Source organism: Saccopteryx leptura, chromosome 2, assembly GCF_036850995.1.
Source record: "Saccopteryx leptura isolate mSacLep1 chromosome 2, mSacLep1_pri_phased_curated, whole genome shotgun sequence".
Classification (NCBI taxonomy): domain Eukaryota; kingdom Metazoa; phylum Chordata; class Mammalia; order Chiroptera; family Emballonuridae; genus Saccopteryx; species Saccopteryx leptura.
Genome location: NC_089504.1, coordinates 337282209 through 337308689, shown reverse-complemented (window position 1 = coordinate 337308689; position 26481 = coordinate 337282209). Strand labels below are relative to the sequence as shown.

At 39.1% G+C, this 26481-nt stretch overlaps 1 protein-coding gene across 5 annotated transcripts in view; it reads right to left on the bottom strand.

Moving 5' to 3' along the window:
• NF1 (neurofibromin 1) overlaps nucleotides 1-26481 on the bottom strand; it is a 238987-nt gene that overhangs the window by 113256 nt on the left and 99250 nt on the right. For all 5 annotated transcript variants that reach the window (XM_066363768.1, XM_066363764.1, XM_066363767.1 and 2 more), the window contains 10 exons: nucleotides 21944-22384; nucleotides 21433-21572; nucleotides 21050-21172; nucleotides 20520-20603; nucleotides 19688-19804; nucleotides 18924-19105; nucleotides 18594-18805; nucleotides 16059-16220; nucleotides 15821-15924; nucleotides 11359-11494 (listed from right to left, as the gene is read on the bottom strand). In XM_066363768.1, coding sequence (XP_066219865.1) covers nucleotides 11359-11494; nucleotides 15821-15924; nucleotides 16059-16220; nucleotides 18594-18805; nucleotides 18924-19105; nucleotides 19688-19804; nucleotides 20520-20603; nucleotides 21050-21172; nucleotides 21433-21572; nucleotides 21944-22384 — 1701 coding nt within the window. The remainder of the gene's footprint in view (nucleotides 1-11358; nucleotides 11495-15820; nucleotides 15925-16058; nucleotides 16221-18593; nucleotides 18806-18923; nucleotides 19106-19687; nucleotides 19805-20519; nucleotides 20604-21049; nucleotides 21173-21432; nucleotides 21573-21943; nucleotides 22385-26481) is intronic.

Sequence of the window (26481 nt, the reverse complement as noted above, 5' to 3'; positions counted from 1 at the left end):
TAGAGGGATGAATTTTATTTCTGGATTTCAATTTTTTATACATTTTTTTAAGCCAAAGCACTAAATAAACAGCAAGAAATGTTGAGACAATCATATCTACTATTTCTGGCTATAAATCACAGAAAAGCTCTCCCCAAGTGTATTTGAGGATATTTAATATTTACATTTCAGTTAATTCCTACTTTGGATAAATTTTATATATAATGTTGAATAAAAATAGATCACACTATAAAAACACTTCTATGTGTCTATATGATTTTTCTTGATACATAAATACTTCTCTGTGTATCCTTCAATTGACTTAAAGTTCTTTTTTCAATAGCTGACATTTAATTTAAGTCTACTGATTAAAAATTAAACATTAAATGACTAAATACAATAGAAAAATTGACTTTGAGATTCTGAATTAAAAATCTCTTTCTGCCTCTCTCTTCTAATTTTTATTTATTTATTTTAGTGAGAGAGGAAGGGGGAGAGAAAAAGAGAGGGGGGGGGCACTGATCTGTTCTTGTATGTGCCCTAACCAGGGATCAAACTGGCAACTTCTGTGCTTCGGGATGATGTTCTAACATCTGGCCAATGCACACCTCTCTCTCTCTCTCTCTAAGACAAATTACTCTTGAAATTTTTTAATTTTCTTTTCCCAGGCTACTTCCTGAAATAGTTTTAATCAGAAGAGGTTAAAAGCTCTGCAACATTTGGGAGAAGAATGTTATCAGCTCAACTAGAAATAAGCATTAATTAATATTAAAGTGAAGAAACTGCAGAGAAAATTATAGAATAAAATTGTAGCCTGACCAGGCGGTGGCGCAGTGGATACAGCTCTGGACTGGGATGCAGACGACCCAGGTTCGAGACCCCAAGGTCACCAGCTTGGACCCAAGGTCACTGGCTTGAGCAAGGGGTTACTGGGTCTGCTGTCGTCCCACGGTCAAGGCACATATGAGAGCAATCAATGAACAACTAAGGTGTTGCAACAAAAAACTAATGATTAATGTTTCTCATCTCTCTCCATTCCTGTCTGTCCCTATCTATCCCTCTCTCTCTATCTGACTTAAAATTTTTTACATTTCACCATTTATCAGAATGTCTTTATTTTAAAAACAACAAAACAACAACAACCATTGCTCAGAGTTTCTTCTAGGTCAGAGTTATTTTAAAACTAAAAGATTCCTCATTGGACTATACTAGGCACAAAATGACTTTTAAAATATCTTAAAAACCAAATTAGAATCATTTAATCCACCATACATGGCATTTTATTCTAAGAATTCTGTGCATCCAACACCATAACTTGGGCTTAAAGTTAGTTTGACATTTGTTCATGTCTCTGTCCATTCACCCACCCAAGTAGTCACTGTGCATCTACATGCTAGATACTACTCCAGGCAATGGGAGACAACAGTAAAACAAGACACAGTCCTTTTCTTATGGAGCTTTGGTACAAACTTTATCTACAAAAGCATAGTAATTAAACATATCACAAAAAAGCCATTTTATATACTTTTTTCAATTATGGTATGTAACTATCATTTATTGCCTTAAAAATTTGTATAAACTAGCCCTGGCCGGTTGGCTCAGTGGTAGAGTGTCAGCCTGGCGTGCAGGAGTCCCGGGTTCAATTCCCGGCCAGAGCACACAGGAGAAGCGCTCTCTGCTTCTCCACCCCTCCCCCTCTCCTTTCTCTCTGTCTCTCTCTTCCCCTCCCACAGCCAAGGCTCCATTGGAGCAAAGTTGGCCCAGGCGCTGAGGATGGCTCTGTGGCCTCTGCCTCAGGTGCCAGAATGGCTCTGGTTGCAGCGAAGCAACGCCCCAGATAGGCAGAGCATTTCCCCCTGGTGAGCGTGCTGGGTGGATCCCAGTCGGGCGCATGCGGGAGTCTGTCTGACTGCCTCCCCATTTCCAACTTCAGAAAAATACAAAAAAAAAAAAAAAAAAAAAAAAATTTGTATAAACTACTTCTGTTTGGAGATGCCGATTTTCTGGGAAAAGATAGTATTTGTTTAGGTTCATAATATTTATCTCTTTTTCAGAATTCTCTCAGACTAATTTAAGGAGTAATTTAAGAATATCTGTTCTGGGAATTATTTTCTTATTATTCCAAAACTACCAGGAAGAAAAGTGAAAATAAATGCACAAAAAAATGCCTTAATTATAAATCTCCACTGTTCACAGTTGTCTGGCTCTTCTTATATAACCCTAACCCAGTCCACGAAGCAAGAAAGCATATAAAACAAGAGATTGGGTTAAAGCGTGATTTTGAAAAGACTAAATAGTCAAAAATATTAACTCAAATAAAGCGAGCTAAAGCTCAGAAAATTTTATTAGCTAGCAGCAATTCTCACTTAGCTTTCAAAATTTTCCCAATAGGTCCCAAAGTAGGAGCCATGTTTACAACAGGAAGGAAAAAAAACACAAAAAACAACTGTCTACTATTCCTCCCAACAGAACATAAAAGTACAAAGGTACCATTATGTTACTGCCAAAGTCAAATGGTAGGAAAAAGCCAGAAGGGGGAAAATGAATAAAAATAAAAGAGCAAACTAAAGAGAAAACTACAATTGGAAGAAGATTCAATGAAAGAATATTTTAAGATCAAGGTTTTTTTCCCTATCTTTACTTTTAACTAGTAAATATAAATTGCCTGTTATCAGTCACTTATTAAAAAAATAATTTTAAAAAAAAACATAGTATACCTTTGCTCCATAGCACTCTACATTCCAATAAGTTTACCCAATACTTCAAAACAACACAACATTTAAAGAGTATTATCAAAAAAAGTTTTATGTAAAATTTTAATGTAATAAGTTAGGTCTATTATAATACAGGATATTTTATTATGGACTGCTTTAAAAAGCACAACACAAAGTGTTTAACAAGCCACCAATGTACCATCTGGCTCTATTTTCTGAATTATTTTCACTATTTTCTTAAGAATCTTGTTTACTTGGACAGGAGGAATACGGGAATTTACTCCTTCATTAAATGTTTCCTGAGTACTTACTAAGTGTCAAGCCCTGTTCCTTTCCCCTTATCAGAAGCATGGTCTTAAACTGGACTCCAAGTTTGCTGATGATAAATGAAATCTTTACATGAAAGATTTCTACTGAAATCTACTAGACCAAGAAATCAGGTAGTCAGTACCCACTCACTTTTAACCAGAGAAAGTCAAAGCCCCTGCCTCTTTAGAAATCCATCTGCTCTCTGAAAAGAGTTACCACTAGGTTAACCAAGAAGCTGACCCAGACTATTTTTAACATGTGCTCATTTCTTGTCTGTTTTTTAAACAGAAGAACTACTGAATTAAAGAGAAACCTGAGTAATGCCCAAACTTTGGATATTATTCACTGTTGGAAGCTTCATGTTAGAACTAACAACCTCTATTCTGAGATCTATCAGAAAAAATTATGTAGGATTCTCCTGAGCTTCCTTGAGCTATTTTGAAAAGGCAAAAAAAGTCTGATAAATTAAGAGTTTTAATGCTAATTATACTTTACCATCTATGTATATAGTGAAAAGTTTTTTATAGATACCACAGATACATCTTTATAAATAGGAATGGGAGAAAATTCACACAGAGCAGCCTGAAACAGCTTTTTAAAATGGTAATTTCACTGATCTTGCTAATGTCTCTAAGCAACTGAAGCCCTGTGCTAAAAAAAAACAACACAAGTGGTTGGGGATGATTCTGCAAAGAAACAGACACAAAGGCATGGATTTTTATAAATTCATAATCTTTCTCCTGTATCCACCCCTGTCACAAACTCCAGACCCACTAATGTTTCTTCCAGAATTATAATATAAACAGGCTACCTGGATTTGCATTAATCTCCTTTGGAATGAATAAATTATTCCTGAAACTGAATATGCAATTCAAAAACACAGTGGAAGACATAAAAAAACAGACCTAATTTCCTCATCAAGTAGAAATAACTATGGACATGTGAATGAGAAGCATTGCTTACAGTACTAGTGTGAGAAAGACTAACAATTTGATCTGAATGATGTAATATGTTTTATAAGTAGCAGTCTACATAAAATAAACAGTTCAGTCTATCCTGGGAAAATCTGCCACAAACATATTATACCTCCCCCATGCCAGTATTGAGAAATAATTGATATATAGCACTGTATAAGTTTAAGGCATACAGCATAATGGTTTGATTTATGTTCAGCTAACATCCATCTCATATAGATACAATATAAAGAAAAAAAAACTGTTTTCTGTGTGGGATGAGAACTCTTCTTAATAATTCTCTCATATATAACACAGCAGTGTTAACCTCAGTCATCATGTTGTACATTATATCCCTAGTGCTTATTTACACATCTTATAACTAAACATTTGTACCTTTTGACCACTTTTCTCCAATTCCCTCACCCCATCGCCTCTGGTAACCACAAGTCTGATCTTATCAGTTTGTTTTTTAGATTCCACATGTAAGTGAGTGAGATCATACAGCATTTGTCTTATTCTATCTGGCTTACTTAGCATAATGCCTTCAAGGTTCATCCAATATTGTCACAATGGTAGGATTTCCTTGTTTTTTTATGGTTAAATAATATTTCACTGTATATGCCACAATTTCTTCATCCATTCATCTACTGATGAATATTAGGTTGTTTCCACCTCTTGGCTATTGAAAGTAATGCTGCTATAAACACAGGGGAGCAGATAGCTTTTCAATTTAGTGTTTTTGTTTCCTTTGGATATATTCCCAGAGTGGAATTGCTGTATCATATGGTAATTGTATTTGTAATTTTTTAGGATCCTCCAACACTGTTTTCCATAATGGCTATACCAATTTACAATCCCATCAACAAGGCAAAAGTTTCCTTTTTGTCATATCCACACCAGTGTTTCTTATCTTAGTTTTTTTATTACAGCTACTTTTAACAAAGCATGAGGTAATATCTCACTGTGATTTTAATTTGTATTTCCCGAATGACTAGCTATGTTGAGCACTTTTTCTATTACCTGTTAGCCTTTCATACATCTTCTTGGGGAAATGTCTATTCAGGTTGTTTGCCCATTTTTTTAATTTATTCATTTTTTTAGAGAGGAGAGAGAGAGACAGAGAGAGAAAGCAAGGAGAGAGAGACAGAAAGAGAGAAGGGGGGAGGAGCTGGAAGCATCAACTCCCATATGTGCCTTGACCAGGCAAACCCAGGGTTTGGAACCCGCGACCTCAGCATTTCCAGGTTGACGCTTTATCCACTGCGCCACCACAGGTCAGGCCTTGCCCTTTTTTTTTTGTATTTTTTTTTTTCTTTCTGAAGCTGGAAACGGGGCAAGACAGTCAGACAGACTCCCGCATGCACCTGATGGGTATCCACCCGGCACGCCCACCAGGGGCGACGCTCTGCCCACCAGGGGCGACGCTCTGCCCAACAGGGGGCGATGCTCTGCCGTGACCAGAGCCACTCTAGCGCCTGGGGCAGAGGCCAAGGAGCCAACCCCAGTGCCCGGGCCATCTTTGCTCCAATGGAGCCTTGGCTACGGGAGGGGAAGAGAGACAGAGAGGAAGGAGGGGAGGGGGGGTGGAGAAGCAAATGGGCGCCTCTCCTATGTGCCCTGGCCGGGAATCGAACCCGGGTCCCCCGCACGCCAGGCCGACGCTCTACCTCTGAGCCAACCGGCCAGGGCCCTTGCCCATTTTTTAGTTAGGTTATTTGTTTGGTTAAAGAGTTACACGAGATCTTTATACATTTTGGATATTAACACCTTATCAGATAAATAGTTTGCAAATATTTTTTCCCATTCTCTAGATTGTCTTTTCATTTTGTTGATGGTTTCTTTTGCTGTGCAGAAGCTTTTCAGTTTGATGTAATCACACTTGTTTATTTTTTATGTTGTTGCTTGTGTTTTAGATGTCATAGCCAAAAAATCATTACCAAGATCTATGTTAAGAAACTTAATTCCTATGTTTTCTTCAATGAGTTTCATGGTTTCAGGTCATATATTTAAGTCTTTAATCCATTTTGAGTTCATTTCTGTGAGTGGTAAAGCTATGGGTCCAGTTTCATTCTTTAACATGTAAGTATCCAATTATCCCAGCACCATTGATTGAAAAGACTGTCTTTTCTCCATTGAGTATTCTTATCCTTCTCACATATTAGTTGACCAGATAGACTTCAGCTTATTTCGTGGCTCTTGATTCTTTTTCATTGGTCTATTTGTCTATTTTTATGCCAATACCATACTGTTTTGATGACTACAGCTTTATTGTATAGCTTAAAATCAGGAAGTATGATGCCTCCAGCTTTATTTATATTTCTCAAGTTTTCCTTGGCTATGCGGAGTCTTCTGTGGTTCCGTATAAATTTTAGGAGTGTTTTTCCTACTTCCATAAAAAAATGCCCTTGGAATCTTGATAGGGATTGCAGTAAATCTACAGATAGCTTTTGGTAGTATTGATAGTTTAACAATATTAATTCTCCCAATCATGAACAATGAATACCTGTACCATTTATTTGTATCTTCTTTGATTTCTTTCATTAATGTCTTATAGTTCCCAGTATGGAGATCTTCCACTTCCTTTGTTAAATTTATTCCTAAGTATTTTATTATTTTTGATGGTATTGTAAATGAAATAAATTTCTTTTTCAGAAAAATTCATTTTTAATGTACAGAAACAACACTACTGATTTTTGAATACTGTATTAATTGTGCATCAGGAAACTTTATTGAATTCATTGATTAGATTGAACTATTTTTTTGTTGTGTCTTTAGGATTTTCTATCTATAGAATGATGTCATCTGTAAATAGAAACAATTTTACTCCTTTTTTTGATGCCGTTTATTTCTTTTTCTTACCTGACTGCTCTAGCTAGAACTTCTAGTACTGTGCTGCATAGGAGCGGTGAGTGGGCACCTTTTCTTGTTCCTGATCTGAGAAGGAAAGCTTTCATCCTTTCATCACTAAGCATGATCTTAGCTTTCGGCTTGTCCTAAATGAACTTTATTATGCTGAGATATGCTCCTTCTATGCCTAATTTTTAAGAGGTTATTTTTTATGACTGAATGCTGAATTTTGTCAAATGCTTTTTCTGTAGCTACTGAGATAACCATATAGTTCTTCTCTTATTAATGTGATGTATCACATTGATTTGCATATGTTAAACTATCTTTGCATCTCAGGGTCACACCCACCTTCTTTTTAATGTACTGCTGAATTCTGTTTGTTAGTATTGTATTGAGAATGTTTGCATGTATATTCATCAGGAATATTGGCCTGTAGTTTTCTTTTCTACTGGTGTTAGTTTCTGGGGTGTTTTTTTTTTTGTTTTTTTTTTTTTTTTTTCAGAATAATGCTGGCCTTGTAAAATGGGTTTGAGAGCATTGCCTTTTCTTCAATTTTTTATTTTTATTTTTGTATTTTTCTGAAGCTGGAAACGGGGAGAGACAGTCAGACAGACTCCCGCATGCGCCCGACCGGGATCCACCCGGCACGCCCACCAGGGGCGACGCTCTGCCCCTCCGGGGCCTCGCTCTGCCACGACCAGAGCCACTCTAGCGCCTGGGGCAGCGGCCAAGGAGCCATCCTCAGCACCCGGGCCATCTTTGCTCCAATGAAGCCTTGGCTGCGGGAGGGGAAGAGAGAGACAGAGAGGAAGGAGGGGGTGGGGGTGGAGAAGCAAATGGGCGCTTCTCCTATGTGCCCTGGCCGGCAATCGAACCTGGGTCCCCCGCACACCAGGCCGACGCTCTACCGCTGAGCCAACTGGCCAGGGCCTTCTTCAATTTTTTGGAAGAGTTTGAGAATGACTGCTTCTTAAATTTATTGAATTTAGAGAGAGAGGAAGGGAGACAGGGAAAAAGAGAAACATTAATTTGTTGTTCAACCTATTGATGCATTCATTGGTTGATTCTTGCATGTGGGGACTGAACTCGCAACCTCAATACATTGGGACAAAGCTCCATCCATTTGAGCTACCTGGCCAAGACAAGAAGGAATGGTTCTTTCTCTAAGTGTTTGGTAAAACTCACCAGTGAAGCCACCTGGTCCTGGACATTTATTTATTGGGAGGCTTTTAATTACTGATTCAATCTCCTCACTAGCAATTGGTCTATTCAGATTTTCTATTTCCTTCTGATTGTCTTTTTTTAATTTATTTTTTAAACTTAAACAACAAACATTTATTTCTCACAGTTCTAGAAGCAGGGAAGTCCAAGATGAAAGTACATGCAGATTCGACATTTGGTAAGAACCCTAGTTTAGAAAGACCCATCTTTCCTCTGTGTCCTTGTATGGTAGAAGGGGTAAGGGGGCTCTCTGGGGTCTCTTTTTATAATAGCACTAATCTCATTCATGCAGTTCCACCCTAATGACATAAGCATCTTCCAAAGGCCACATTTCCAAATGCTCTCACATTGGAGGTTAGACTTCAACATATGAATTCTGGAGGGACATAAACATTCAGTTGATAGCAGCACCCTTTCTCATAAACTTCCTCACAGTCTAACAATTCTCAATACAACATACTAGACAGTCTAAATTAATTTATTTAAAGAACCTACCAGGACCAGGTCATGTATGCTATACAAAAAAGTGTGGATTTATCTGGAAGACAAGAGAGAAACAGCACAAGTTTTCAACAGATGGTTAGCAAGGCATCTCTGTTTTAGAAAGGTTATTGGGATAGAAGTGTTCCCGGATTCAGTCTTACTAAATTGTTAGTGTATGATCCTTTGAATTTCTATGATATCTGTTATAATGTCTCCTTTTTCATTTATACTTTTGTTGATTGGGTCCTTTCTCTTTTTTCCTTAGTCTAGCTAAGAGTTTGTCAATGTTGTTTATCTTTAACAAAGAACATTAACTCTTAGTTTGCTTAATCTTATTTATTGTTTTTCTGTCCTTTATTTCATTTACTGCTGCTCTAATACTTATTATACTTAATACTTATTTATTTTGCTAACTTTGGGCTCAGTTTGTTCTTTTTCTAATTTCTTAAGGTATAGAGTTGTTCATTTGGGATCTTCTTTGCTTTTTGTTTTTGTTTTTTTTTTTTTGTATTTTTCTGAAGCTGGAAACGGGGAGAGACAGTCAGACAGACTCTCGCATGCGCCAGACCGGGATCCACCTGGCACGCCCACCAGTGGCGACGCTCTGCCCACCAGGGGGCGTTGCTCTGTTGCGACCAGAGCCACTCTAGCGCCTGGGGCAGAAGCCAAGGAGCCATCCCCAGCGCCCGGGCCATCTTCGCTCCAATGGAGCTTCGCTGCGGGAGGGGAAGAGAGAGACAGAGAGGAAGGAGAGGGGGAGGGGTGGAGAAGCAGATGGGCGCTTCTCCTGTGTGCCCTGGCCGGGAATCGAACCCGGGACTTCCACACACCAGGCCGACGCTCTACCACTGAGCCAACCGGCCAGGGCCTTCTTTGCTTTTTAATGGAGGTGCTTATCGCCATGCATTTCCTTCTTAGAACTGCTTTTGCTGAATCCCACAAGTTTTGGTATACTGTGTTTCTGTTTGCATTTATCTCAATAAACCTTTTCATTTACCCTTTAATTTCTTCTTTAATCTACTGGTTGTTCAAGAGAGTGTTGATTAATTTCCATGTGTTCACAAATTTTCCAGTTTTCATCTTATGATTGATTTATAGATTCATGCCATTGTGGCCTAAAAAGATACCTGCGGCCCTGGCCAGTTTGCTCAGTGGTAGAGCGTTGGCCTGGTGTGTGGATGTCTCCAGTTTGATTCCTGGTCAGGGCACACAGGAAAAGTAATCATCTGTTTCTCTACCCCACCCTGCTCTCTTCTCTCTCTCTCTCTCTCCCCTCCTCCTCTTATGCAGCCATGGCTCAATTGGTTCAAGCAAGTTGTCCCAGGGTGATGAGAATGGCTCCATGGAGCATCCACCTCAGGTGCTAAAAATAGCTTGGTTGCCAAGCAACAGCCATATTAGGGCAGAGCATCCCTACCTGGTAGGGGGCTTGCCAGGTGCATCCTGGTCAGGGCACATGCGGGAATCTGTCTCCCCTCCTCACATTAAAAAAAAAAAAAGAGATACTTGCTCAGTACGATTTCAATCTTCTTATATTTGCTAAGACTTGTTTAGTGGCATAACATATAATCTATCTTAGAAAACATTTCACATGTGTTTGAGAAGAATATGTATTGTGCTGTTGTTGGATAGAATGTTTTGTATATGTCTGTTAAGTCTATCTGGTATACATATAGTATTGTTGAAATCTGCTGTTTCCTTACTGAGTCTATAAATGATTCATCCATGGTTGAGAGTGGGGTATTAAAGTATCCAACTGTTATTGTATTACTGTTTATTTCTCCATTTAGATCTGTTAGTTTGCTTCATGTATTTAGGTGCTCCAATGTTGGGCACATAAATATATAATTACTACACATCTTCTTGGTATACTGACCCCTTTATCATTGCATAATGACCTTCTTGTCTCTTTTTTCTATTTTGACTTAAACTCTATTTGTTTGACATAAATAAAGCCTAAAACAGCTTTTTTTAAATGGTAATTTCACCAATCCTGCTAATGTCTCCAGGCAACTGAAGCCCTGTGCTAAAACACAAATGGCTGAGGATGACTCTGCAAAGAAAGAGATACAAAGGCATGGGTTTTGGTAAATGCATACATTCTTTCTCCTAGAGCCCCAAATTCTAGATCTACTAATTTTTCTTCCAGAATCACAGTGTAAACAGGCTAAGTGGATTTGCATTCATCTCCCTTGGAATGAATAAATCATTCCTGAAACTGCATATGCAATTCAAAAACACAGTGGAAGTCATAAAAGAACAATTTCCTCAACAAGTAGTAGCTGAACTCAGAGGTATTATTTGCAGTGCCAGTATTAGAGTCTAATAATTTGATCTGAATGACAGTGCAATATATTTTATAAGTAGCATTTCACATAAAATAAACAGGTCAGTCTTTCCTGGAAAACCTAACACAAACACATTATATCTTAATGAAAAAAATCAAAATAATTCAAGCTTCAAAATACAAAAAGCAGGGAGCAGATCTGTCTCATATGTTATAGACCCTATGAGTAATTTAGGCAAAAGATAACAAAAAAATTGCATAATATATCTCATTTCAACCACATTCATTATACCCAATAGATTCGGTGCGTTTTAATCCTGCTCTCAATGCAAGAAAATGTTATTATTTTAAAGTACCTCCTTAAAATACTTCACACTGTCTCCTAAGCAATATTTAAATATTTTTCAAAGCCAATTCCAACAATAATTTTTAATGTGTTATTCATTTAAATTGGCTCAGTATTACCAATTATCCACTAACAGAAGCTAAAATCCTCTTTCGTAAAGCCTTCTTGTTAATTTAGCCTTGGATTAATAATGGTAATCTCTACCCTTAAGCATACCTGGTATAAACAGTGGCACACACTTCGAAGCTGAGGGGGGAATTCTGAGGAGGAACTGATAATGGCATGGAAGAACTTTTCAGTCATCTGAAGGAGGTTCCGCTGGTTTTCCTCAAGGCTCTCTGACTGTTCTAACCTACAAAAAAAAGGGGGGGGGGTTTAAAATAAATGAAAAGCAAACAAAAACCCTCTTTAAGAGATATTCAGCCAAATGCAATGTTTGGACTTTGCTGGCATCCTGATCTGAACAACTAAAAAAAAAAAATATTGAAAATTGTGTATAAAATTATTATTTATAGTCTTACAAATTCAGTATATAATTTTAAATATAAAGGGGCTCATGAGATCTTTATCTTTTATTACCATGACTTCTGGTAAAGTTAAACATGCTTTCACACATTTTGTGGCCATTCATGGTTCCCTTATTTTGAACTGTCTTGTATATCCAGTCTGATATTTCTAACTTCTAGTGTCCCTCCCACCAGTACCTAAAATTCAGTTTGTCCAAAATTAATTGATATTTCCTCCTACTTTTCTGTCTTACCCTGAGCTCCCCATGTGGCCAATGGCACCACCACTGTCTCAAGCACATCACGCTGGTGACCTCTGATGTCACCTTTGCCTGCTGTACTCCATTACTTCCCACATTCAATCAGGGCTGCTAATTCGATGTGACCTCTAAAGTTTTAGCATTTTTTTATAAGTAGCATTTCACATAAAATAATGATTATGATTAAAGGCAGAAATTTGGAGGAAGCCTGACCAGGCAGTGAAGCAGTGGATAGAGCATCCGCCTGGGATGCTGAGGAACCAGGTTTGAAACCCCGAGGTCGCTGGCTTGAGTGTGGGCTCACCAGCTTGATTGCAGGGTCGCCAGCTTGAGTGTGGGATCACTGACATAACTCCATGGTCACTGGCTGAGCCCAAAGGTCACTGGCTTGAGCAAGGGGTCATTGGCTCAGCTGGAGCCCCCAGGTCAAGGCACATTTCAGAAAGCAATCAATGAAAAACTAAGGTGACACAATTATGAGCTGACACTTCTCATCTCTCTCCCTTCCTGTCTGTCTCTGTCCCTCTCTCTCTCTCACTAAGAAAATAAGAAATTTGGAGGACAAACTTCAGCTCTAACACTACTGATCACTATGACCTTAGTCAAGATACTTAACTTCTCTGTGCCTCAAATTTTTTTATCAATAAAACAAGAATAATAATCCTGCCTACTTTATGGGGTTTAAATTTCATCCAATAGCTATCAAATCCATGAAGCTTTACCCAGGGCTCCCCAAATGACATAATCTGAACTCTTACAACACATTCCCTATGAAACTCACTACTTAACTATTTGTTAAATGTCTTACCTCCCCTAATCTCCTTGAAGGAAGGATTCATATTTATCCCCTCAAAAACTAGCATCTTACCAAGCAAGTACTGAGTAAATACTTGATTTCAATCTCTTAACTAGTAACTTCTATTTATATACTAATTTACACATTACATAAATGCTTGGGACATTCAAGTCATCACTCTGGAGTCCTTGCAGCTGTGTGGTACAGCGTATGGATGCAGTAAGAGCTGACAAATTAATGTGGATACAGGCAGAAAAGATTTCATGAGATAGGTGAGTTCTAAAGGAGGGACAGAAGTTGCACAGGCAAAAAGTAAAGGCATCTCAGAAAAAGAAATTAGGCAGAGTGGGTACTTAATTCAATCTAATAAACATTTACACACATCTACTATTTGCCATCTTAGTGCCAGGCGCAGAGAATTCAACAATAATTGGCCTCTGATCTTCTCAAAGAGGTGAAAAGCATGCACACATTACGTAGTGAGTACAATAATTCAAGGATAAAGGCAAAAGAGCAAACCAAAGACAGATATGATTAATTTGCATGGCTGCTGGCTGCTGGGAAGCCCAAGGCAGAAAATGAATTTGAAATATGTGGAGAACTAAAGAGACTGGCCTGAATATGGGGACTGTGTGCAGGGAGATCAGTTAAGAAGCTATAAGAGTAATTCAAATCTGAGCTACTGAGGGCAAGGAGTTTTATGATCTTAAAGAACAGATGAACAACAACATAGCGATTTATTTAACAAGGCCAGAAGAGATTCCTAGAAACCTTGACAGTTCTTGTCTACTTTGTGGGAACTTTTCTCAATGAGTCAACTTAGTAGTAGGTACATTGCAGCCTGTTACAGGTATCCCTCTAAAACAATAACGTTAAGGTCCTAACTGAAAGACAGACAGATGTGGCTTAGAAAAAGCAAGCATAACATAATTGTTTAAAATTCACTCAATCAACAAATATTTATGAAATGTCTACTATAAGCCAGATACTATAAATATTCATAGGAATATGTACAAAATGTAAAAGAGCCAACAGTTCAGATGGGAAATAAATTTCTAATACATCAACACAATTGTTACAATGATGATATAGAACACAGAACAAAGATTATTTGTTCATGTGTAGTGTGTGAACACAGTGACACCAGGTGACAGAGAGAAAGCTTCACAGAGAGGGTAGTTTTAAAATTATACTTTGCATTACCCTTCAGCCTCTTTTCCTTTCCCTAAGTCACTCCTCATTATATGAGGAAAGAGGAAAAAAGAAGATAATTAAGTATGCCCAGCTCAGTATCATCCTCTTCATTCTAACTAAATATGTTTGCCTACAGAAAAGATGTATTCTGCTCTGCTATCCCCTTGTGTGGTAAAAAGCTTGCCAGCCACTCTGAGGGAAGTTTGAAGTTATCCACCTGTATAAGGGATGGGGTAGATGAATTTAATTCAAGGTGAAGTTTTAGAAAGCCTATTTGTCCACATGATCCAAAGCTGCATTCTCCAAACATTTTTATAATAAAGGGATGCTGAGTTGTGAGTGCTTCCCCTATCCTTCCTCCCTCTACTCATTCAGTTTTGAACTTGGCCAGAGAAGAGGACAATTATTTATTAGGCATCTCCAACCCCAACAAACCCCATGTGTCGAGCCACTTAAAAAATATAAAACAGACATATTTCACTGGAGCTAATGTACACAGAACATAGGAAAGAATGACAAGAAGAAGTGATGGTGGATTATAGGCAGACAACTCTAAACTTCATAGTGAAGTCAATGAGGAACAACTGGTGGTTTCTAAGAAAAAAAGAGACAAGAAGATTTGTGTTTCAGGACAATTCCTACAGCAAATAACCTGAAAATGAAAAAAAAAAAATCTGGGACAGTAATTAGGGAGTTATCGCCAAAGTCAACGGGATCAATATAGTATTGCCAAAATAAATTATCATGTAGCCAAACTATGAAATAATATGCAAGAGTTAAAAAGAAAGATACACACACAGAGAGAAAGATGTACAACATGATTAAGTTAAAAAGATTAAGCCTGACCAGGTCATGCCGCAGTGGATAGAGCATCAATGTGGGACGCTAAGGACCCAGGTTCAAAACCTCGAGGCCTCCGGCTTGAGTGTAGGCTCATCTGGCTTGAGCACAGAGTTGCTGGCTTGAGCGTGGGATCATAGACATGACCCGATGGTTGCTGGCTTGAGCCTAAAAGTCACTGGCTTGAAGCCAAAGTTGCTGGCTTGAGCCCAAAGTTACTGGCTTGAGCAAGGGGTCACTGGCTCAGCAGGACACGCCTGGTCAAGGCACATATGAGAAAGCAATCAATGAACTAATGTGACACAACTATAAGTTGATGCTTCTCATCTCCCTTCCTGTCTTCTCTCTCTCTCACACACACACTCAAAATAAATAAATAATATTAAGTTGCAAAACCACTTATACAATGTTACCATTTATATTATACACTCACATTATAATAATTTCCATAACTACATCTACATGCAAATGCACTGAAGAAGAACAGAAGAACAGGCTAAAGTAGCAACAGTGCTAAAGTTCTACAAGTAGTATTCAGACACCTTTAATAATACCTGCAATTGCTTTTTAGAAAAATGTATTTGCAGGTAACTTTCATAATTAAAGACTAATTTTAAGAGTCAAGGAGAGGGCCCTGGCCCATTGGCAGAGCATCGGTCCAGTGTGTGGATGTTCTGGGTTGAATTCCCAGTTAGGGCACACAGGAATAGTGGCTATCTGTTTTTCTACCTTCCCCCTCCCCTTTTCTCTCTCTCTGCACCCACCCCACCCCTGCAGCCATAGCTCGACTGGTTCAAGTGCATTGGCCTGGGGCACTGAGGATGGCTCCATGGAGCCTCTGCCTCAGGTGCTAAAAATGGCTAGGTTGTCAGCATGGCCTCAGATGGAGGTTGCCAGGTGGATCCCGGTTGGAGTGCATGTGGGAGTCTATCTTCCCTTTTCTCACTTGGAAAAGGAAAAAAAAAGTCAGGGGAGAAATTGTGAAGCAAAGGTCTACTATTATAGAGTGCCTATACCAAGACCCTACCATTGTAGTGGTAGTGAAAAAACAGTGAGCAGTTGTAGATGAAAGGATGACAAACCTGGTAGGGTCCACTTCAAAGCTAACATGTTGCCAGTCAGAGGATGTGATCACAATTCGTAATAAAGGATCCAGGAGTTTTTGTAGGTAGGTAGCACCGTATACCTAAAGAAATACACAAGCAGGACTTTATTATGCCTGAATCAGTATCTTGCATTAAAGACATTCTGCTCTGTACATGCTATACACAATCACTGTTTGGCATACCTCCACACATAAACAGATAAACGGATACAAACCTTGAAACAGAAGGTCATTATTTTACTAGCTAAGCTGTTGCCTCGGAAAAGAGTCTGCATTGAGTCTGCCAATTCTACTTCCTTAGAAAACATGTTCCAGAGCAGCTGGTACAGTAAATGCCGAGAATCAAACAGAGTCACTAGAACTCGAGCTAGTTCATCCTGAGAACAAAACAAATTGTATTAGCGTGAACAATCCCATTTTTTTCGTAAGCAGGAAACAAAGGCAAATCCAACACTGACAACCACATGCTGAATCGAGGTAAATGGTGACTGATAATTTTTCCTTGGGGAACTATTTGTGTACATATGTCTATAATAGATGACTACTCCCACATACTTACAGTAGCTATTAATTCTAAGGATTAATTATGAAAGCTAAGAGATGACTAAGCTTTAACGACAGAAAAAAAATCCAGATTCAGCTTAAAATGTATGACAAAAATAAAAGAGTAGAAATAGAAGGTGACAGCAAAGAGTTTAGTTTGATATGCACAGGTCATTTTCTCAGAAAACAAGTGAGTAAGAGTAAGACTTTGGTAACAAGAACTCTACTCTCTCCTCACATGGCCGGGGAAACCCAGTAAGATCTGAACATGGGCAAGGCAGAAAAACAACAACAATGAAAAGACTACAGGACTTGCAGGAAGTCAGGAAAAAGACCTGGTGCACTCAGATCCAAGAAATTAGCAAGATTTATGTACAAAGTGAGGGTAGAGGGCTAATTCCTATCTAGTACCTAAATGAGAACCCTCATAATTTTACATAGTAAAGTATTTTGGGGGTACACTCAAGAAAAATGATGTGACAGGAATCACTGGTGAACCATACATTCTGGGAAGAGAGAAAGGAGGAGACAAAGTCTCTGTTCTCATGGAGCTCACATTCTGGTGGAATTAGAATAAGTAATTGAGTAAGCACATTAATTTCACAAAGTGAATAAATGCTGCAAAGAAAATATAACAAGGTAATGTGACAGAATGACTGTGGGTGTGGTTTTGACATCAGAACTGAAACTTGAATAACCAGAAGTCAGCCATGTAAGAGGGCAGGGAGGAAGCATTCCAGGCAGCAGCAGCTGGAAGAGAGTTCAAGGGTGGAAATAACCCTACTGTGTTTCATGGCCAGTGTGGTTTAAGTTTGGCAAACAAGGAAAATGGCATAAGATGATGTCAGAGATGAGGTAGGACCCAGACTGAGTAGGGACTTTAGACCAAACTTTTGAGATTTACTTTTAAGTATGAGGAGTAAGATCCTACAGCTTTTAAGTGGAAATAAATCTACAGGCAATGATAGATTACTTTATTAGTTATAATTTAAATTGAGATCATTTTTGGTACAATAAAATGAAATAGCCTTTTAACACAGAAAGGGATATGACTTCCTAAATTTTTAGCATATATTATTAATAATAATATGATTTGGGTCCTAGCCAGTTGGTTCAGTGGTAGAACATCGGCCTGGTGTGTGGATGTTCTGGGTTCAATTCCCAGTCAAGGCACACAGAAGCACCCATTTGCATCTCCACCTCACCCTCCTCTTCCCCTCCTGCAGCCATGGCTCTACTGGAGCAAGTTGGCCCTGGGTGCCAAGGATGGCTCCATGGCCTCCGCCTCGGTGCCAAGAGCTCGGTTGCTGAGCAATGGAGAAACGTCCCAGATGGGCAGAGCATCAGCCCCTAGTGGGCTTGCTGCGTGGATTCCAGTAGGGGCGCATGTAGGAGGAGTCTGTCTCTGTCTCCCCAACTGTCACTGAATAAATAAATAAATAAATATATGATTTTATAGAATTTTATATTAAGAGGCCAAATAGCCATAGTATGTCTCCAGTGTTTAAAACACGCAACATCAGAATTTCAAACGCAAATAGTACTTAAATTTTTTAAAAACTATATAATGCATCATTTAAAAAGTTATAAATCGGAGATAATAAATAGGCACATTGAATTCTAGTTCTAGCATTACCAACAGCTAAATATGATATTTAACACTAATTTAGTATATGAAGATCAATGGTTTGGGGTTTTTTTAAAATTTTTTTTAAATTTATTCATTTTTAGAGAGGAGAGAGAGGGAGACAGAGACAGAGAGAGAGAGAGAGAGAGAGAAGAGAGAGACAGAGAGAGAGAGAGAAGGAGGGAGGAGCTGGAAGCATCAACTCCCATATGTGTCTTAACCAGGCAAGCCCAGGGTTTGAACCAGCGACCTCAGCATTTCCAGGTCGACGCTTTATCCACTGCGCCACCACAGGTCAGGCCCAGATCAATGGTTTTAATTTTCTTTTAATTGGTGTTTAAATGAAAGTTTTCAGAGGGACATATAAGGAGTTTGAATTTTACACTTAAGGTATGATACTAGTGACAACCAGAAGCTCCAACCACTTCCCCACCACTGAAAACCACTCAAATAATACCTGAAATTTCTTCAGTCTCTGAAGTTTTAGTAACTCATTCAATAAACATTCGCTGAACACATGAATTTTGAACCATCAGCTACGTGGCAGGCACTTTCTGTTTCCCACTTTCAATCAACTTACCCACTGAGAACAAGGAACCACATTGGCCAGAGCCATAGCTATAGGGAGCTCTCCCTGGTCACCCATCATGGTGACCAGCTCCACCAGTCTCTCAAACCGATCTGCCAACACCGTTTCTGCAAGTGTGTCAAATTCTGTGCCTTGTTGGAGGATTTTTGTCAGAACTTCCATAAATGTAGCTCTTGTCTGGAGATCTTTGTGATAACCTAAACCTGATATGGACAGATAGGTGCAAATTTACTAACATGACCTTGCTGAAAAGATTTACTGGTCTTACATGCCAATTCTCTAAGTTTTAAATTTCTATATGAAGTTCTCACTTTATCTCACCTATGGAGTGCATGAGGCCACTGTCCACATTGGCATTGAGTAAGTTGGACATTGCAAGGACTGTACAGTGCCTCAGTGATGCCAGCCTCCGAGACATGCCCCGTTTCCTGCCACCTGTTTGTGCGTTTTCATCTTCAACTTCACTACAGTCATTCAAAAGGTTCATAAACAAAGTGAAGTACCTGAGAAATAAAAAGACTGACTTTTATATAGCGAAAGCCACATAAACCAGAAAACTAACCAGACATTCTGAAATCACATGAGTATTACAAATGAGTGGGCCTTGGGTATCTGCTTCTCTCCAGTCCTGGGGTAATCAGCCAGTGTGGTTCATCATGCAGTGTGCTCTGCTGAATATGATTTCATCCTGGCAAAGCCCAATACATAGTTCATCACACAAACACCACACAGATGCAACGTAAACGCATCATTTTTCATCTTTAACCTATAAAATTAGTGGTCCAAATAGGCAATCTGAGCTATATTGCGTTAATAAGGCAATCTGGGTTATAGTGCCGATAAAAATTCACTGATTAGTTTTCTTTGAAAACCACAAAACAGCTATTTTCCTATCCCACTCCTGTCACAGGGAATATTGGCTTCATGCACATGTGATACTTTATGAGATAACAGCCGACGGCCATAATACCAAAGCAGTGATGTCCATGTTCTAAATAGAATCACTTAGCACTTTGATTACACTTTCTTTGTTTTGCTGTGTGGGAGTTGGTTTTTGCTTTGTGCTTTTGGTAACTGAAATTTACTTAAGAAATAACTGTGACTTGGCTTCCATTAATTCCACGCCGTCTCCTTCCTCAGGCTGCAGCGGGAGACCGGCCAGGAGTGAGACTACAGCTTCCATGCTCGCCTGGTCCAAGTCTCTGAAGAAAAAGTATTTACAGACCATGAGTCTTTTAGGTTCTTCCACTCCACCATCCCTCAGATAAACTTCTTCCTAACAGACACAAACTTTAGGAACTACCAACTTCATTAAACAAAGTGTTAATAAAAACCTAAATAATTTGCGTTAATATGCAGACCCAGAATAAAAAACATTTCAAGTTGAGGAGAGGGTGATAATGACTTTCTATAGAGTAATCTTGGCAAAATGATCACCTTAAATCAAAAGACTGCACTACAAAACCAAACCTGGCCAAAGAAATACATGTAAATGGTTATTTTGTAGTTCATAGTGTTTAATTATTTTCTGATATGATGCAATAGGTATTTATTATCATTAGAGCAAAGTGAATTACTTTTTAAAGTGACTCAAAATAATTAAATTCCTCAATAATACATTTATGTATCTATTCACAAAATAAATATAATCTAGAGCTTCATATATTTTACTTTCCAATAACTGTATAGTATCCTTCCTAAACAGACAACACTAACTTTCCAAACAGCACTCTCACATACTTTTACTGTCAGTCTTTCAGTTAAAAAAAATAGTATATAATTAAAATTAAAATGCAAAAGTTGATATCCAAAAGAACAATTTCCATACACGTAAAATATATGTTCAACAGCTACACTGAAGCAAGACTAATGCCAAGAGCAACGCTGCTAGTGCTTACAGGCCATTCTCTTTTTTACCTTGTAAGACATTTCACATCATCATCTGCTGCTTGGTTTGATGTTCCCATCACCCAGTCTGTCAAGTATTCTACCATCTTATTCCTACAGAATGGCAGAGAAAAGGAAAATAACAATTTTTTAAGTCATAAATACACCATTTTAATAGTGCACACAATGTGTCAAAATCACCCAGGCAACAGGACAATTTTATAAAAGAGATATTGCTATCACAAATCTAACAGAAAGGACCAAACACAGGCAACCTGGATACTGTCCCTCCTTGTTAGCCCTTAGCTAGCAGCAATCTGGAAACAGAACCAAATTCTTAGCTCAAAGATAGTAAAATATTATTTTTTTTTAATGCTGTCAAGGGCACAAAGCTTTGGGAACTGTGAAAAGACATGAAGAGAAAAACAAGCACTTAAAAAGCTCCTTTTCTATCCATTCCCCCCTCTGCTTCCCATAATAACCAGGTATCTACTGTTTCCTGCACTTGATTTAACATTATAAGATTTAAAAGACCCTACTTTGCTCTTTTAAGAACTCACCTAAATTTCATCTCTTGACAAAATGACAGGTCATCTCTCCTTGCCATCATTACCTCGACTAACTGACACAGTTTTGTTTTTATTTGAATTGCATGGACCATATTCCCAAGCACACGAACATATCTATTTGGACACAGAAACATTAAAAAAAAATCATGACATAAACAAAAGAGAAGGTTTTATAAATGCTTTAATTTCTTAGAAAAATTACTAAAAATAAAGCTGCAAGATTTTTATTTTACTTATAAAGAGAACATATATAACTTCTGGTTACCTTATTATCACACCCTAATTTGGGAGCAATAAAGAAAAGAATGGCAAATTGCTTCACTAATAACTACTAATACCAATGTGTTGCTGCTACGTTTCAGTAGAATGCTTACCTGACCAAATTTAACATCATCGTTTCAATGCTAGCTTGCCCCAAGTGTTCAGAGCTGCCTTCAGTGTGATTATCCAGTAAGTTCTTCATGATAGCTATGGTTTGCTCTACAAATTGAGTATTGGTGTCAGTCAATAAAACCTATACGAAGAACAAAATACATCTGGAATCAATGCACAGCAGACAGACCACAGTGAGATGAAGCTGCCTGATCTAAATGTCACACACATGCAGAAATGCCCCCATAGGCATCCATCCAACCAGGCACAGAGACACTCATACCCATACCCAATACACTTACTTATAACCCCCATACCATACACTAGAGTTCCTAAAAAGCAGACTGATCCCACATAAGATCATTCATTTTTCTGTAAATTTTTGCTTACCGTATTTCTTTTAAAACTTGTGAATGTTCATACCTATATCTTATAAAATATTCTAAAACTTATTTTAAACAAGTCAATCTATTCGTAGGGAAAGGTGTAAAAATTAAGCAGAGCACACTTTACCTGTCCTTGTGAGTCAAAGAATTTGCTGATGGTATTCTTCAATTTGTTAAACAGCATTGGGTAAAGAGCAGGACTCAATTCTAGACCAACCAGATCTTTCACATTGGTCCGTATTTGAAGTCCCACTTTCTCATGGTTACACACCATTAAGGACAGCAGTCGGTCCATAAATTTGCTGACGGGTGTATCTGCATTTCCTTCTGAGGACATCACTGAAATCATGGAACCCTTGCGTTCACTGACTGGGCCCATGGGTGGGCTATAGGTTGCCAGGCCAGAATTGCTTCTCTGCTGCAGGCACACACCTCCAAGGGCACAAAGAAAGCCGGTCATGTTGATCCATTCCTGTAGGGAGTCTGTGTCAGACAAGTCTATGGATCCTCCTCCACTCACATGAGACATTCGCCTCTTGACAATGGTCTTGTGAAGGCTCTCTGCAGCCTAAACACAAAATTTTTATGGGAAGCATAAATTCATCCTAAATTGATTGAGAAACCTGACAAATTATTTTTATCCAACAATTCTTCCATGACAAAAACACGTATCTTACATTTTAAAAATCCAAGTTTTCACTCTGCCATTTCTAGTCCCATCAAGGTGTCTCTTACTTTTGAAGGAGGATGAGCCTTACAGAATTGGGGGTAGCAATAAGCACAGGTACAGTATCAGATAAAGAAAGTAAGCCTGACCAGGCTGTAGCAAAGTGGATAAAGCGTCGGACTGGAACACAGAGGACCCAGGTTCAAAACTCCGAGGTCGTCAGCTTGAGTGTGGGCTCATCCGGCTTGAGTGTGGGCTTACCAGCTTAAGTGTGAAATCACAGACATAACCCCATGGTCGCTGGCTTGAGCACAAAGGTCACTGGCTTGAGCAAGGGGTTACTAGGTCTGCCGTAGCCCCCTGATCAAGGCACATGAGAAAGCAATCAATGAACAACTAAGGTGCCACAACAAAGAACTGATGCTTCTCATCTCTCCCCCTTCCTGTCTGTCTGTCCCTATAGTCCCTCTCTCTCTGTCACACACATACACACACACAAAGAAGGTGGTGATGGACTGCAGCTCAGAAAGAAACAAAGTCTCGAAATATACTGCTCGCAAAAATTAGGGGATATTTCAAAATGAATATGAAGCAATGAAAAAAAGAAGCATTTTATTTTTTTGTTAAACAAGAACATCAGAAAAGCAAACAAGTCAAAGAAAGTTGTTTGATTATGCAAATGAGATGCAAAACCAACTTTTATTCCATTGATGAACATGAACTATACAAAAGGCTGAAAGTATTGGAGTATATCTACATATTCTCTGATCCCCTAATTTTTGTGAGCAGTGTATTTGCTTATATCAATTCCTAGACACAGAACCAATGTCTATGATGCTTCAAGCTTCAAGGAATATAAGTATTTGGAGACTTAAAACCAAGAAGTGTATGTCCTTACCAACTTAGTGACTGCCTAGGTTCAAGTGCTCTGTGGCCAGCTTTGTAAACATTGTACTATTAATACAGAGTCCATGTGGGAAGATGAGAGTAATCAAGGGGAAGAACCACTTAACACAGAGAATGTAATGGAGAAAGTACAGGAAGACAAAAATCAATAGAAAAAAAAATCACACTCTATGAGAATCTATAATCTGAGGAGAAATATTCAAAGTTCTAGTCCTGTTAGTTTATGGAGTTTATGATTACTAGTAAGTTCTTCATTATAGCTATGGTTTGCTCTACAAATTGAGTATTGCTGTCAGTCAATAAAATCTATACAAAGAGGCCTGACCTGTGGTGGCGCAGTGGATAAAGTGTCGACCTGGAAATGCTGAGGTCACCGGTTCCAAACCCTGGGCTTGCCTGGTCAAGGCACAAATGGGAGTTGATGCTTCCAGCTCCTCCCCCTTCTCTCTCTCTTCTCTCTCCCTCTCTGTATCTCTTTCTCCCCCTCTCTCTCCTCTCTAAAAATGAATAAATAAAATAAAATTTTTTAAAAAATTCAAAAATAAAAAAAATCTGTACAAAGAACAAAATACATCTGGAATCAACACACAGCAGATAGGCCACAGCGAGATGAAGCTGCCTGATCTAAATGTCATACATATGCAGAAACGAGAAGGAAAAACTCTTACTATGTGTGGCAAAACTTTTTTCAAATTCAATTTCCCTTAATGCTGCTTATAAGCATAATACTCATTCTACCACAGTGAATATATTAACCCAAGAAAGGAATATATTTGGGGCATTCTGTGATATGAATGATGTAGAAGCATCACTGTATTTTTTATTTTATTTTTTTTGTATTTTTCTGAAGCTGGAAACTGGGAGGCAGACAGACTCCCGCATGCGCCCGACCGGGATCCACCCGGCATGCCCACCAGGGGGCGATGCTCTGCCCGTCCGGGGTGTCGCTCTGTCGCAACCAGAGCCATTCTAGCACCTGGGGCAGAGGCCACAGAGCCATCCCCAGTGCCCGGGCCATCTTTTGCTCCAATGGAGCCTCGGCTGCGGGAGGGGAAGAGAGAGAGAAGAAGGAGAGGGGAAGGGTAGAGAAGCAGATGGGCGCCTCTCCTGTGTGCCCTGGCCGGGAATCGAACCCGGGACCTCTGCATGCCAGGCCGACGCTCTACCACTGAGCCAACCGGCCAGGGCCACTGTATTGCTTTCTTATGTATGTTTTGTGAGAAAAATGGCCCTCCTTTTATGAAGAATTGCTTTGAATATGAACTCCTAAAACTTTGCTGTTTTTTTTTTTTTTTAAGTGAAAGGCAGGTAGGCAGAGACACAGACTCCTCCCGAATGCGCCCGACTAGGATCTACCCGGCAAGTCCCCTAGGGGGGCCTCCTCTGCCCATCTGGGTCCATTGATCCGAGCTATTTTAGTGCCTGAGGTGAGGCCATAGAGCCATCCTTTGTGCCTGGGGCCAACTTTGCTTGAACTGAGCCATGGCTGCGGGAGAGGAAGAGAGAGAAAGAGAGAAAGAGAGAGAGAGAGAGAAAGAAGGGGAAGGAAAGGGGTGGAGAAGCAGATGGTCACTGAACCACCGCCAGGGCCTGTCATTTCTTCTAGTACATGTTTTTAAAATAATTGTATCTATTGTTAGAATATGGTGCTATATCCCTGTTTTTGTGCAGCACATTACCCCTTTTAGGACCTTTGTGATCAGGTATGCAAGCTCTTTGGTCAGGAGTTAAGACAAGAGTGTGGCTTGCAATATGGCTGACTTAGTCTGGAACACAGAGAAAAAGTCACTGGGTATAGCGTTATGCTTTAATAAAGAAAGCTTAGAGCTTGCACTTAAGTGCTCTATGTTACCTACTTTGACTATGAGGTTAGTTGAACTAAGTCAGATAACAAATCAACTTCACACCTTCAATGATCTGTGCAATAATGAATCATTGGTATCAGACACAGAAACGTCCAAAGCAAAAGAACTTGCAGACTAGCTTAGTAGCAACAATGTAGTAGAACATACATTTTGGACCAAATTTATATATTCAGATTATCAGAGTGCCAAGTGATTTTGTATTTTTGGGCAGTGGAAGGACAAACTGAATACTCAGCATACTGACTGCACTTGGGCTGTAGCACAGTTGAAACACTGTACTTGGTACATATCTGACTTACTTCCTTCACTCATCAACAACTTGAATACAGAACCACTTAGATCCCTCCTTAATTCGTCTTAGCTCCTGAGCCAAGTGTTCAAAGTGAACAGACAGAGTACTTGGCATTGATATTGATTAAAGCATTATGGAATATTGAACTAGCAGTTAAAGCTCAGCTATCTAGAGTTCTTCCATGTCTTTTATCAAATGCTAATCTTCCCACTGCAATAAGAAAGAGAAAGAAGAGCTTGGAAGAACAGCTCCATCACCTTGGTTACCTGTAACTAGTCCTGAAAGCAGTAATATGTGAAATCCATCAAAGTGGAGGCAGTGACATGGAAATGGATGAACAACTTATTAATAGGACCAACATACACAAGAGCAACTTTCAGACACAGGAATCCATGCAGGAAAGGTCTGAAGAAACTGACAACAGTGAGGAGATGGAAAGAGTGGTTCTGGCAGCAGCAGAGGACACAGTGATGGATCTAGCAATGAGGTGAATCCCAACCATGCAAGCCAGTCACCTGGGAGCCCTGGCAGTGAGGTATAGTCAAAAGACACTGCAGATATTGAGATCTTAAAAAAGAAACTGAAGATGATGATCACAGTCAAAATCCTCCTAAAAGCAGCTGTGATAAAGATTTTCAAAACAGAAAGTTAGAAAGTCCAGCAGTTACTTAGGGGATACTTAGAAGTGGCACAAGCAAGGTAACAGGAAAGGACCTGGTTTTTAACATAAGTCAATGCTATTGGTAGATAATCTAATACAAATGCTTGATGTCTGTTCACACTCTGAAGTCCCAGAACGTATTTCAGGAGAAATGACTGCTGCTCGTCTTGTATTACATGCACTGGGGATTTTCTGGGGAGATGACTGGGAATAGATTATTTTTAAGCTAAATTGTTAGCAGTTTATTGGAGCACACAGCATCACCCCCTCCACA